Raw genomic sequence first — 14,743 nt, forward strand, 5'->3', positions numbered from 1 at the left:
ATGTTCTTCTTGTCCTTTTGTACAAGACCTATAGGTGTAGGAATCTTATCCTTTTCTATATAGACGCGCACTCCCATATGCCTTTGAGTCGTATAGGATACCTTTCAGATGCCCTACCTACCTAAGTCGTTACAAGGTTAGGAATAATTTAGGAGATAGATTATTAGATTATATCTACTACGATTAGACTTATATATATAGAGCTTTAGCTACCTTTACTAGAAGGTAAATAATTAGTAAACCTTCCTTACTAGAGCTCCTGCTTTTTGTTAGGCACTTGGCAGTAAGCTAGCAGTTAATCAGATAGTGGGTCATACAGGGGTATTGATTAGGATTGATCGGATCAAGATGCTCCGTGATCTGGTTGATATCCCTCCTGCAACAGTCTATATACTACAGGAGTTGCTATTAGAGTGTGCTAAGTAGAGCTTGCGGAATTCACCATCGCTGTACAGGCCAAGCAACTTGTCGCAACGAGTGAAGAAGAGACTAAGGGAAGGCTCCCAGCCCCTAGCCGTGATGGGAGACTCGCCCACACTCCTTAGGTGTAGGAGGGGAAAGTGTATGTAGTAGACGTGTTTGCTGAGTTGAACTAGGGCAGATCTTTAGACTCTGTATTCCACGGACCTAGATTCTTTTTCATTGCTATTTACTACCAGCGACCCAATCGCGAGTTGGGGCTGGCTCTTTGTCCACGTCTATTCGCGATCAAACGTAATGTTCTTGTAACGCGTAATATGGTATTACCTCTTGGCTATTATTCGTAATTTTGTAAAAGGGTCTACTACCCTCCTGTATACGGTACAGGTCTGACGTTAACCAGTCGTACCATAAGTGTCAACTCTATTATGGTTACTAAAAGTCCTATTGCCAGGTAGAGATCGCAAGACCAGCGCCTCATTCAAGTCAAAGGTAGGCAATAGTAGGCAAAGTCAGCGGCAGCCCGCCCGCAGTACATTTACATGAAGTAGTCAATCGACATTTCACAGTTGCCCAAAAAGCAATTCTAGTCTCCTATACGAAAACATCGACAACTACGACGTCGACTAGCCAGAACCGCGTCAAGATCGATTTGAAAGCATCTAAGAATGCAGCTTTAATCACTGCCACAGTTTGTGGTCAATGCTGGGGTGCACGGTGCAGACCAGGATGGTGGACAGTACACAGGAACTAGTAGGCACAAGTTTAGCAATCATCTCACGTAGACAGTCGGGTTATGTCCAGCATCTAATGCATGGTAAGAATGAACTGTTCTCCCCTTACCCAAAAAGACAGTCTTCACGCTTGCAGTGCGCTAGGAAAACCTTTGTATAGCATTTGAGCTGCCACTTCATTCCATCCCATAGACGCTAAGCTCTAACGCGAGTACTATACTATATACATTTATAACAGGGGTACCAGCTGTGCGTATAGAAGACAAAACGAAAAGAACGTGAAAAAGTATAAATAGAACCTTTCCGAACGCGATATTAAAATTCTTTAATTTACATGGGGAAAATACATCTAACTCTCGTATGAAAATCGTCGTCGTGAATTGTCCGCCGCCCGCGATTCATCGTCCATTGTGCGATAGGGCGGCAACTCGATTTCATCCTGCATCGAAGCGCCCGTCGAGCACGAAACTCTGTGGTTCTTCCTCGACCTGCGGCTCGAGGACATGCGACCAGACATGGCGACCCCATCTAGCGGGACAGCCGGGTATAACCTGGTTGATGCAGTGATGGATACAGGGGAACCAGCGCGTTCGCACGGGTCCACCCCGTTTACGTTTCGCTCCCGAACGACCATGGTTTCCTTTTCGGATAGTTGGCGGCCGTCGGCTTCGCTGACGGGCATGTCACCCGGTAATTCAAAGAAAAAGTCCTGTGCTTGTGCAGGTTTGGGATCGACAAAAGGATCCCTCTCAATATGCTCATTGGGTGCTCCTGGCAGCTCTGCCTGGGCGTGAAATCTGACATCTTTTCCTCCATCCGGTACGCCCCGGGGACTGTTTAGAGGTGGTGTCTCAGGTCTAGCAATTGGCTGAGGCTCTCGGGCAGGAGCTGCTACCTTTTGTCGCCGTCTTCGTCGCCACCGCCAGAACCACCAGGCGACCGCGGCAAGTGCCAGGCATACGATGGCGGAGCCAAAACTAATCCCCACGATCCATGCAGTCGAAAGTGGCGGGTAAGACGGGCTACTCGATATCGGTGGGTCATCTTCGGCCCGGCCGTAACGGGGTGAGACAACTGCGGAGATGTTCGAGGGCCGATCATCCCAAACCCGCGGATGGACTGAAAACACAGATCTCTCCCAGTCGACTTTGAGGTAGGCCTCTTGCAAGAATGTGCGCCCCAGTATCCACTGGCTTTGGTCAGTCCCCCGGCGGATTGGAAAGTATCTCGTTGCCTCGGTGAGATTCTGATAGGGCGGTTGCGCCTCAAGATCAAAGGCCGCATAGGGAAGCAAGAAGGCGTTGGAATCCACAATGTCCCGGGTATTGGTGTTGGTGATGAGAAACGTGATTTCAGGGTTGAGGGCTAGCAGTCTGGCGTGCAGGATGCTGTCAACCAGGTACAGATTCGTGGTCTCATCGTACGTCAACCCAAACGCTTCTTCAAACGCTTTGCAGATCTCAATGGGAAACCAAATCTCAGCCACGGTGGAATCGATGACCATGGCCACATTAGCCGTGTTCGCCTTGAAGAGGTCGAACCCGTTGGAGGCTGGAGATTGTGATGAGAGTCCCACAAGGCCGACTACTGGTCTTTGCTCGCTGTCGAGTGCATAGTTGGTTTGCGTGTCGGCGAAGCGAGCTGCATCATAACCACCGAGGGTCAAGCTTGCCAAAGCTGGCTCCTTGCCGACGCGGTACCGGGCGCCTGCTGTATATCCAAAAGACTGGCTAGGTATGCTCATCGCCTGGAAAAGTTGGGTGATGTAGCTCTCTCTGGTGGAGCTGCGCGGAAACTCGGTCGCCTGCGACTGAAGTCCGATGTAGCCCAGCCAGGGTTCTGCTGGTGTGGAGAGGGTGGAATTGGCGCCCATGGTCGCAATCGTCGTGCTGTTCAGGGTGAGGCCATCCGCTCCCAGACGGACTGTGTCAAGCCCGTAATGGCCGGTGCCAGAGAGGCCTCTGTACCCATCCGAGCCCAGCTCGTAATCGCCGAGCTCCTGAAAAGTCGTCGACTGCGAGTGGTTGAAGGAGCGCCCGTGGCTGTCCTCGCAATCCTGTTGTGCGTTCTGGGCGCAAGCCGGGGCATCCACGAGCAAGATGTGCTTCGCGGCCGTCGACACCAAGACGCTGGTGTTGGTCTGCTGCGAGCCGACGCGCAGGCTGAAGGTGTTCCAGGCACCGTCCATGCCCGCCCAGTTCTGCTCGTCCGGGACAACGGGGATGGGGGCCGGGACTTGGGTCACGCCCGGTAGCAGCGAGTAGCCGGGTGGATTCGAGATGTTCCGTGGCAGAAATTCGGTGGCGCGTGCGGTGGTGGCCCACGTGCAAGCAACAACAACGACGACGACGACGACGACGACGACGACGAGCTTGCGGGCACCCGCGCAGAGCGAGTGTTGGCCGCAATGGGCGCGCATGGGCGGGAGGGCGTGGAGTTGTCGTCAGGGCAGAGCAAGAGGTGGTGGGCACCGTACCGGGGGAGGTAGAGGGTCAATGGCAAACTTCCAGCATCGTCCGGCGGTGGAGACGCGCACGTTACGGTACAACTGGGTATCAGAAGACAAATGTGCGAGGGAGCTGCAGAAGCGGTGCCTTTACCTACATAAGTAAGTTCGTGATGGAACTGGGGAAGAGTCCCTCCTGCGCTAGAGTTGGGTAGTCAATCACCTTGCTACGCCTACCGATTCCAGCCATCCGTTGGCGGGCAGATCGGTCCCACTGCGGAGATATCCCCAACGGCGAGCGATGTGTAGTTGTAGGCGGAGGTATGGGTACTGTGTATGTTGGTAGATGCTCTCTCTCTCTCTCTCGGGTGGAGAGCGAGCGCCGTCTGGGGAAGGGCAGATCAGTGTGATGGATGACTTGGATGCTGCGAGACGCCGTGCGACTGTAGGTGAATGGTGCAGACTACACACTGTCCTCGGTAGATTCTTATGCCGTGTACATGGAATTAGAGAAGGCATCCAACAAGTAGGGGCCTAAATAGATGGTACTCACGTGCCCAAGTCTCTTCAGTGGGCTAGAGTACTAAAGTGACTCTACCTGGCTGGCTAAGTAGAGGAAAAAATAAAATCCCTCCTTCACCCCAGTCGCAGTAGATGCCGCTTTGGGCCGCCTTCGTCTACCGACCTAGGTAACACAGTGCACATCCTTCATCGCCCATCACACTGCCCACCTCGTAGTCCCTCCACACGAATCCCCCTTCCCTCCCCTTTGTTCAGAGCAACGGGGTGACGTCTCTGTCGGGCGGAGCAGTCTCCGTGTGTACGACGTTAACAGGCTTGGCCACCAACCACCAATCACCGCAGAGACGATCCTGTGTCCCTACCAGGACCTCCATGACAATGCAAAATTGGCTGCTTCTCGGCACGTAGCCACTCTCTTCCTCTTACGAAGCTGCAAAATACCTTGAAACGACTTCAGTCCCAGATTCCACATGCCCACATCCACATGCATCCCCATCACACCACAACCCCCAACAGATCCAACCTCCTGGCTAGACATGCAGCTTGGGCCCATCAGTCCATCCATGCATCCATCCATGCTATGCATCTTCTCTTTCCCATGTACACAGCATGTAGCTGCCCAGCCATCTGCCAATGTCTCTCCTTCATCTCACTGGCGCGATCATGACAAATACATACATCTTTTGGCTTTCTCTTCCGCCAAGCCTGGGTCGACATCGACTACTACCGGTAGACTAGGTACCGCCCCCCCCCCCTGCTTCCCAATCACAGAACCTCTACCCACGCTCACTCCGCCCTACAAGGCACTGAACGTACCCTCATTCCATCCATAAACCCTCGTTAGCCGACGAGAAAACACCAACAGCTGTGTTCCCTCAATATTCGACTGGTGTGGCCGATGCAGCGTCAGACCCCTCTGCACACCCATTCTCTCTGGCGGTCGAAAAGCATAAATGGAGCCCATTTTCGGCATAATGGAAAACCCAATGTCTGCCATGGCCGCAACAAACCCATCCCAAGCAACAAAACTGCGAGCCTCCGATGATCTCGACAACAACGAGCAAAACACGTCCAACGTAGACTTCTTCACCCGAAACATGTCATTTGCTACGGTAGGTTGGTCCTTGCACGAGGTGCTCATGTCGAATTGATCTTTGCTCTCAACTCCGAGCGAATGCACTGGTCGCGTCTTCTCTTTCGCCTTCCTTACATGAGTCGCCGTGACTGGAGCCTGCGGGATTGTGGGCGATACATAGGCCGCTCGGAAATGTGCCAACTTTGCCTTTTGATCCTGGTAACGTTCGTGCATTTCACATAGCGCACTGTCCACCAGATTCTGATAGAGCACGGTCAGCTTGCCGCCTAATTTCTCCTCAACATAGGTATGTAGGACTTCGAGAGCCCCAGAGGCCATCCCTGGCTCAAGGAGGTTGTCGATGGGAATCACAAAGGCATCAAGACGCAATCCTGCCTTGATTGATTCCAGTCGACTGTCAAGACTCTCGACTCTAGACACAAACGACGACTGCCCTTTCTTGCTGATTGTCGGTAGATTGACGACGCCAGAGAGACACTGAATGAAAGTCACAATGATGGCAAGATCGCCGAGGGAATCAAATTCCTGCTTCAACATTTTTCCCTGTTCGAGTGGATGGACGCGATGAAGGTCGGTCAGCTTCTGCAGCCAATCAGCGGACTTGGTCCACGTCGTCTCTTCTTGACAGAGACGAAGCATGTAATGCAATTGCGGATTCTCCACCGTCAAGGATTCGGGACTACATTTCAAGCCCACACGAACTTTGTCGTAGTTTTTCGCGTTCGTAGCACGCCTGAACCACCTACCCCCACCTGTGCCCGTGGACACATATCGCTTGAACGTATCTCGAGCACGCGTGTACTCCATGGCGCACACTTTAGAAAGTTCCTGCAAGATGATCGCTCGGAATTGCCTGTCGTGGGAAATGCCAAGCATTCGCAAGAGGCACGCCATGTACTTCCACACACAAGCGTTCCTCACCACCGTTCGAACGGCGTCGAAGAAGGCCCCGCTGATAAACTTGTCCAGGATCGCTGGCAGAATTCGTCCTCTATCGTCAGCTACAAGCTCTGGTCGCGTGTAATACCAAAGGTTGACCTCGTAGGCAAGGATCGTTGGCTCCGTGGATACCAGATCAATATAGTCCTCCAACGACACCTGTTGATCGATAGCACTTTCAGCCAGGCCAGGAAGTTCAGTCTTGGTGGGCGGCGAATGAACCGATAGTTTAGCCAACGCTGTCGTCGCATTCTCAGCGGGGCGTGGCGTCGGGCCCTTTGCAGTTCGCGTGGTAGATCCAACGTCGAGTATGTCTTCGAAGGTGATGTTGAGGGCTTGGAGTATATATAATTGTCGCATCATGATCAACTCGCCGGTGGATTGTGGAACGATCAATCCAGCTTGGAATGCAGATCTAAGGCTTGCCACAACCTCTCTCTTGTTTCCTGGTGTGGTCGCGAAGGTTTGCCCATATTTCTCCTTGCTGTGGAAGGTTGTAAACTGGTCATTGTGGTCAGATGCATTCCGAAGCTGTAGATTCTTCCTGCACATCATGTCGACTATATGCTCGTAGTCTCCTGCGCTGCCGTTGACGCCACTGGCATACTGATCCTGTAAGGAAGTGGTTGCTCGATGTCGCAACAAATTGAGGAGGAAGTCGGACGAGGGCGCAGTCAGGTCGCGCATGTTCCACTCTGGCAAGATCTTGTACACAGCTCCCATGCTGGTGTCGTCCGGGTGCTTCAGGACTACCCCATCAAGGGAACCGTCTCTTACAATCGTTTCGCGTTGTCTCTGCTGGAGAGATCGCCATGTCTGCTCAATCAAAGGACCCTGGCGTTGGAACTTGCGTGCAAGGTCGGCGTGAAGATCTTTCAGAGTGGCTATCATTGTAGGCAGAGTCCGAGGACCGGCGGACAAGATGTCACAGTAGCGAGTCTAGCTGATGATTTAGCTTGGCCTTCCTGTCTTGCTGTCGGATAGCCTGGCAGTCTGTCCTTTGTAGGAGAAGGCAAAGGGATGAATCTAGGAGACTGGTGGGTGGTGGGCGTTCATATGAGCGTGGTCATGAGGCAGAAGCCAGTCATACTTTTCCCTCGCGCCCGGGCTTTTCACACGTTTCCCAGCGATGAGGCTTTGTTTGCGTCATCGAACATTCGACTGGCGGGCAAGGGAGGGCGGGCGTGATGGTCGTGTGTTGTTTCCAATGTTTGCCCGTTATCGCGGAGAGAAAAGGAAGTCACGACCAGGCCGTGTGACGCTTAGTACGCAAACATTCATTCACCACCTCGCTCGGATTGATGTACGTCCAAGACAAACAGCATCACCAGCCCAGCATGCCGGCACACATACCCATCCCTCTGCAAGTCTACTCGAGCGTACTGGTGGTATTACACGTCAAGGCGAAACAAATGTATGTGTATTTTGGATCAATGCTACCGTTACTCCAACACAAAAACACAAAATCGCTTACTCTGTCTACATAGTCTATCAAGTCTCCCACCAATGCTTGTGCTTAATCTGTCCCCGCCCACTCCTCTCTGCACCGCCTCTTCCCGTGCTCCTCGCAACGCCCCAATAGCCCCACTTGGACCGTTGATTCCACACCCACCACCGACCAAGCTCCTCAGCCAGAATGGCCCAGTCCTTCGCTCTACCCCCGTGGCTGACTTTGATGATTGCGACCAACTCCTCCATCGTCCATGCAATGATGGGCTGAAGCTCTCCAGGGTCCGTGGAGACATCTGTGAAGCGCAGTGGGATGGCTGAGCAGAGTGGGAGAATGAGACGATACGTCGTCGAGGCATCGGCAATGGCAAGGACGGAGCCACCGGGGTTGATGGCAGAGAAGTGAAATGGCTGGAAGAAGGCCGGGGCCTCGGAGCCGTCTTCCAGTAGGACACTGAAATCGATGTCGCGGATGAGTGAGTTGCCCTGATAAAGAGGGAGAAGCGCGTGTGCTGTCGATGCAGCGTCGGCGCTAAGGGAATCCGTCTCGATGAGCAGATCCAGAATCGTAGGGAGGATGGACAGTTGGGTTGTTGATGTGCTGACTTCAATGCGAGGCAGGTCAGGATGAAGGAATAGGAGAGGTACGGCGAAATTGGAGACATGGCCGTTGTTGACCGCAGAGGTACTTTTGTCAACCGCAGTAAAGGCCAATCCGTGGTCGCCAGTCATCACCACAAGCGTTTCTTGCAGTGCGCCGACCTCGTGGAGCATCTCGAAGATATCAGAAATCCACTCGTCCTGATACTTTATGGTGTTCAGATAATCGTCAAAGGGATCGTGTGGTCGCCAATGGTTCTGCTTGAGGTATGTGTCCCTACCCGCCCAGTCATTTGGCGTTGCAAATGGATGATGAGGCGAGCTCGTGAGATGCGAGGCAAATACGCGCTTGTCCTGTTGCATACCATCCACAAACAGGTCGCGAAGGTAGTCAAGCGTTTCAACCTCCGGGAACCCAAAATAGTTTACGCGTGGCTGTTTCGGGGGGTAATGTTTCGACCGCTCATCAGAAATTTGGGCTTCCACTATAGTGTGCTTGAAACCCATGCGATCGTTCAAGACGTCTTGGTTATCGAATTGGTCTGTCACCGACTGGATGAAGGTGGAGGTCCATTCCGTGTTTCGGTAGTCCCCCTCCCCATGCGGCGTTTTTTCAACTCCTGCCTTGGGGTGGATGGAGGTATCATTCCAGGGATGATTCAGTTGCTCAAGTATCTGTGGCAAGCAAGCCTGGTAAATGCTACCTTTGGTTTCCTCCGTGAAGTCGACTGGAAGTGGCTCCACCCCACAGTGGCTACTGACCAGACTCTTCAGCGTGTACGCTGCCTGCGTAACTGCGCCTTTCACGTTCAGCCCGCCCATGCCATTCTTAAACGCTGCTTTCCATGGCTTCTCTTGCATAAGTTCCTCGTGTGATTCAAACCCAGTCGACTCGCCAGAAAGAAAAGCAGAGGTTGCAGTCAATTTGGCGAGTTTAGCGTCCAATTCGGCTGTTGCGTTGGATGAACTATAGGTCGATATGATTGCCTCGTAAGCGCGGCTACCCTTTTTCAGAGGAAACATGTCTTTGCGGGTGCTTTCCAAAGTCAGTAGAAGGATATTCCTAATCTTAGGCTTCTTCGTGGCTAGCCTGTGTGCCAGCTTTTCCGTTATGGGTGCTTCAAGGTTAGAGAGCTTGAGAGGATCGCAACGAGGTCCATACCCTCCATGGTGCCCATCACCGCCTAGTAATGAACCATCCGAGCCATGATCAGGAGACGGGCTATGGGAGGATGAGTCGGATTTGGGAGGGCCATGGGGCGGTAGTTCACGAGCAGATGACCCGTCATCTCCAGGCATCTCCAGCCATTCGGGCGGCCCTTTTTTTATCCCTCTACCGCACGATGGCGAACGTGGCATCCAACTGTGGGGCTGTGTGTTGTTGAAAAAATTAGCGAAACGCTCAAATGGAAAAATCGATTGCTCCACTGGATGCGCCAGACAGAATTCCGAGTTGATGGGTTGAAACCACGCGGCTTCGATTAAGGTGATGGGTATGGAACCTGACATATGCGCATATGGTGGTGACTTGGGCCGGACAATCTGGAGTATGATCACCACGATGGCCGCTATCAGCGTTGTGAAAGAAATCGCAATAGCAGTCCGTGGAGTTGGAGTTGTTTTCACAGTGGACATTGTGCCTGGCAAAGGTTCCAAATCAACAGGTGAGGACGAACGACTTTCCTCTAACGAGATCAGGGGGGCCTTGGCTTCATCGATATTGGTTGTCTTTCTCAATAGCGCATAGACGCGACAGAAAGACGCGCTTATTCTTGCTAGGACCAAATCCACGGCATCGTAGAACCTAGGCGTTATGATCCACGCAACTGTGGAAAGACTGCCAAAAGTCAAGCCTACAGCTGGCAACCCAGACAAAAGTAGACCTAAGCCTCCACTGCCGCCTAGTACTCTGCCAGCTGCCATCCATTGGATCTCGCCTCCCGTCTCCGCGAAGAAAGCAATCTGTGAAGATGCACACCCTGCAGTGAATAGACTATACCATAGCAATATTAGCAATCGATTGTGGTCATGCTGCGAATTAGACTTACGCAAGGAGACATCCAATCACCTTCCTATAAATTCCACCATGCTGTGTATAAATGAACGTCTTGCTTATGACCAAGAGGAGCCAGTCCTGCAAAAGAAAGGTTGGAAAGTATAGAATGTAGAGAAGTATAGGCAAAGATGAGGCATGGCTACCGAGATGAAGTAATTTGGCGAGAAAGTAAGACACGAAAAAGAGAGCAAATTGGTTCTTGGGCCTCCAGAAAGCCTGAACAAGGGCTAAAGGATTGAACAGCATGACATTGAAAGAAAGGAGGGTCGTGGATATCGTTAGTCGAAAAGGGCGCTCGCGGAGGTAATAGCAGATTCGCACATGACAGACAGACGGGGAAAATCCAAGAAGGAGGGGATGAAGAGAGAGAAACCCCGAGCAAGGTTAGAAGAGGCGCATTTTGCCGTGAGCCAGCCTGCACTGCCTCTATGAAACGGGGTCCGTATTAGCAACGTCCCGTTAGTGTCGCGTGCACGAATTTAGCAAGTGGAAAGAAACGCGAGTGTCGCGTGCTCGAGTCCCGGAGATCTAGAGTGCTGTGGCTGCTTCAGCTAGGACTCTATTCGAGGAAACACGCTCGCTAGATGTCGAGCCACGAATCAGGCCTGAAAATGGGACGTCCTTGATACTGGAAAGGAAAGGAGAGTGCGGCAAGCCCGTGTTGGGCTCCGCGTGCGTTCTGGCTCTTCCTCGGTGGCTTGCCTTCGTTAACGTTAGTGTACAATATGTATGGTACCAGCTCCATAAACATGTGCAGTCCCTGGTTGGATGTGAGAGACGTAACGATGCCGCACATATGCACTACCGGCCAACAGGTAGGCAATGTTCACGGCAACTTCATATCGAGAAGTAGGTAATGACTATGAGACCAGCGTCCAGAGTCGCAGTTGGTGAACAAGATGCCTTTTAAAGGGGCAACTCAGAGCATAACTGCAGGACGCTTGGTAGAGGCTGGTGGAGCATCAAAGCCTCTCTCTCGCTGTGGACATGGTTTGCACGGTAGAAATTGATGAAAAGCGTATAGGGTGTGGAGAAGGGCCGAATGCTGTTGCCGACCCTGGGAGTTGAGTCCACATTGGCTTATGTCAGTTTGCTGGTATAAGGTGTTTGATTGGCTCTGCCTTGCCGTCTGCTTTGTGCATCTCGCGTCGATTTTCGACGCCATCACGAAGCGAGCAGGGTCTGCAGCTTTCAAGACTTCAAGCCTTGTTGCCAAGATGTCAGGTCAGCTCGTGCCGAGGTCATCTTTTGACATCTCACCGGTTTCTGGTGTGGAGAAGGAAGGGAGGTTGATTGTTTTGTACAAAAAGAAGAATTGCGGATCTTCAGGCCGGTAATGAAGCAAGGAGTTTTTTCGGCGATAATCCCAGATCTTACTGTAGGCTGTAAATGATAATAATAGGAGTAAAAGCCCGCACTTTGAATACTCGTTACCCACTGTACTGTACCTAACTATGTGCTGTGAATGCACCTTACCTCTGAAGTCCAGCCACCATTGGGATCGGGTGGTCTAGACACCTGCGGGAGTCGAGTCAAAGAAATCGCGCTCCCGCCAAGTCGACAGTTGAATCCTTTCAGACCCCAGCCTACAGGACCGTAGGCATCTCCCAGGTTTTACCCCTGAAGCAGATCGTTTTTGGGTAGGAACGAATGTCTGACTCAAGCCCGCCAAGGCGTGAATTCGGTGTCAATCTCGATAGCGGCTGCACTGCACGAGCAGTGATCGGCTGTTTTGTCCTTCAATTTACTGCTGTATACCGGTACTGGCAATCGATGTGAAAGTGGATAGTTTTCCAGGCTTTGGCGCACCTTGGCCATGCAAATGCGATTCCACTGTCAGCTTTAAGTTTTGACCGTGTCTACGGATATGAGGGCCACCTGGATAACATGTCAAAGGCTAGATGCGTTTCCCTTAGATTCAGATACTACATGGTAGGTAGGGAAGTGAGTGGTGTGGTGGTGGTGGTGGTGGTGGTTGTGGTGGTGGTGTAAGAATAGTATTGTGCGTACCAGGTTGAAATTACGTCAGACCAACCCCACTTTGGCTCGACGCGACGCTCAACTTTCCCCCCACTGCCCATCCGACAGCAATGCGATGCCACAACAAGGTTCGACGACCATCTCTCCATTAACCACCTTCCTCCTTGTCTGCCTCTTTGTGCTTGCCCTCTTTCCTGGTAGCTTTGTGTCCATCTTCTGGCTCCCCTACAACTCACTAGCCAACTACCTGGTCCCTGCCGTCCAACCGCGCCGCAGTGTCGTGTGCACGAGTCCGGATATCTGCATCTCTACTCCTACCATGTCTTGGTAGGCGGAAGGCCATTCCACATTTACTCCAACCTCATCCTACTCACCACCTGCACAGGTTCCAGAAATCCCTCACCTTGCCCTCGCGCAGTCGTGGCTCCTACTTAGTCACCGACCACATCACCAAGGAACTACCTCAGATCAAAGAGTACAAGACTGGCCTACTCAATCTCTTCATCCAACACACCTCCTGCGCGCTCTCGCTGAATGAAAACTACGACCAGGATGTGCGCGCAGACATGACCGACGCGCTCGACCGCATTGTACCAGAGGACAAGAAGGGCACTGGGTTGTATCGTCACGACGATGAAGGCAGCGATGACATGCCTGTATGTGTGAGGTTGCCGACGAGAAGAAGACGATGTGGCAAGTGTTGGATCTCAGGCATATAGGCTGACCAAGGACAGGCACATGTCAAATCAGCCTTGATCGGAGCGAGCGTAACGATCCCAATCACGAACGGCAGACTGAATACGGGTACATGGCAAGGTATCTGGTACCTTGAGTTCAGAGATATGAAGCATACTCGCAAAGTAGTAGCTACGATCCAGGGTGAGAAGATGTAAGCTACCATAGGTAGGATCAAGAACGACATAGCGAGACACCATCACATTGCACATCTTTTCGAAGCGGATCTGATCCTCTCATGAACGGGCAGAATACATTCCTCCCCTTCGCATGTACACCAGGCCGCGCCGCCGTATCAATACTCCAGTGACAACAGCAGCAGGAGTATCGAAACTTACCGCACTTACGAGACAAACACACCGCTCCGCAACGTCAGTGCACCGGTGCATTGACCTCTTGTCACTCAACTAGTCGTGAGAGAGTTATCATTGTATCCCGACGTCGTTGCATACTTCTAAGCACTTGTGAAACCTCGATCAAATACATGGTCTTAGGAGACATGATTCTTACGAATTCCTTGTCATGTGCAAGCCTTTGGAGTCGCACGAAGCTGACCAACAGTGCGTCTCAAGTGAAATCCGCTGTTACAAGATGAACGATTTTGGAAAACGACGCAGTAAGACGCCCTTGCACTCCGCACACAACTAGATCTCAACGCAAGCAAAAAGCGGAGCGAGGCGGGCGTAAAAGGCCAGAAGAGTGACGTAGTATTGAGGAACCGGCCAACACGCTGTAGGGGCCTATTAGCTTGTCATGTGCGAGATGATGGTCTCATTATAATGAGATATGCAACATCGTGCTATTATAGTAGAGGGAATTTTGAAATGTCTGATTTTGTTACACCAATTGATGGTGGCTCACAGGTCGGCCTAGAACTCCACGGGAATGAGCCTCTCTGGTTTTGGAGTCTCCATCGAGCACCCGATTGTAAATTCAGACTGTGTAACGTCATGACCACCCTACTTTCACGTCAAATATGATTTGCGAACTCAAAAAGAGAACCTACATGCAACTCTTCATGACAGAAATATATACTTTGTGTATGCAGCCATTTCATTACATTGGATTAAAAGTCATTGACCCCTTGCAGAAATAGCTAAACATTACGGTGAACATTGTAGGCAGACAACCCCTCATTCTCTCAGAAACGACACGATCACTCCATGGTTCCACATGTACGATGCCATAGGTTGTGCAACAGATCCGTCATAGTGGAATGACACAAGTAGCTTTGTTTCTCTCCCATGTTCCGAAGATCTGCTGTCTCTTCTTGACACATTCTAGTAGAACATGGTGAGCAAAACTTTCACGGTAAAACATTTCAAGATATTTTCTAGAGACCCCAAAGGCCGGTGTTCACTAAAACGTTTCGAGTGTCCCCATAAACTTTGCAAAGAGGTAGTTGAGGCAGGAGATCAGGTTTGACTTTGTCGTTCACGGCATAAGCATCGGAGGCCTAACTCCCTTGACTAGAGTAGATTGAGGCACAATTGCCTTGTATCACAAAGCAATGATGCATGAGTACGTTGGATTGACCGGCTTACGATCAGATGAGGGACTTGCAGCTTGACCCTGAAGCAAGGTAACGATGTCAGCACAGTTTTTGGCTTGGTAGACCTCTGAACGAAGATATAAAGTGAAAGTCTCCAGACGTCTAGAAATTGATCAACTCATTACCTCGATCCAATTCATCAACACCTCCAAGCCAACTTCCAAAGATACACAAGAAAACGCATCGTCACAAAGCACAATGTGAGTGGCCACCA

At 51.5% G+C, this 14,743-nt stretch overlaps 4 protein-coding genes across 4 annotated transcripts; 1 reads left to right on the forward strand and 3 right to left on the reverse strand.

The window, feature by feature from the left end:
* Positions 1–1,503: 1,503 nt before the first annotated feature.
* IAQ61_011076 (uncharacterized protein) lies at positions 1,504–3,573 on the reverse strand (the record flags this gene model as incomplete). Its single annotated transcript, XM_003843566.2, has 1 exon — positions 1,504–3,573. One exon carries the CDS (start codon positions 3,571–3,573, stop codon positions 1,504–1,506), a length of 2,070 nt encoding a protein of 689 aa, XP_003843614.2.
* Positions 3,574–4,918: 1,345 nt separating this feature from the next.
* Positions 4,919–7,048, reverse strand: IAQ61_011077 (uncharacterized protein; the record flags this gene model as incomplete). Its single annotated transcript, XM_066099043.1, has 1 exon — positions 4,919–7,048. One exon carries the CDS (start codon positions 7,046–7,048, stop codon positions 4,919–4,921), a length of 2,130 nt encoding a protein of 709 aa, XP_065950562.1.
* A 600-nt stretch (positions 7,049–7,648) lies between these two features.
* Positions 7,649–10,508, reverse strand: IAQ61_011078 (uncharacterized protein; the record flags this gene model as incomplete). Its single annotated transcript, XM_003843568.2, has 2 exons — positions 7,649–10,199; positions 10,255–10,508. The coding sequence occupies 2 exons, from the start codon at positions 10,506–10,508 to the stop codon at positions 7,649–7,651; spliced, it is 2,805 nt and encodes a 934-aa protein (XP_003843616.2).
* Positions 10,509–12,357: 1,849 nt separating this feature from the next.
* IAQ61_011079 (uncharacterized protein) lies at positions 12,358–13,935 on the forward strand (the record flags this gene model as incomplete). Its single annotated transcript, XM_003843569.2, has 3 exons — positions 12,358–12,569; positions 12,628–12,898; positions 12,977–13,935. The coding sequence occupies 3 exons, from the start codon at positions 12,358–12,360 to the stop codon at positions 13,133–13,135; spliced, it is 642 nt and encodes a 213-aa protein (XP_003843617.2). The 3' UTR covers positions 13,136–13,935.
* Positions 13,936–14,743: the final 808 nt, after the last annotated feature.

The sequence above is a fragment of the Plenodomus lingam genome (assembly GCF_022343315.1).
Source record: "Plenodomus lingam strain CAN1 chromosome Unknown scaffold_20, whole genome shotgun sequence".
Lineage (NCBI taxonomy): Eukaryota > Fungi > Ascomycota > Dothideomycetes > Pleosporales > Leptosphaeriaceae > Plenodomus > Plenodomus lingam.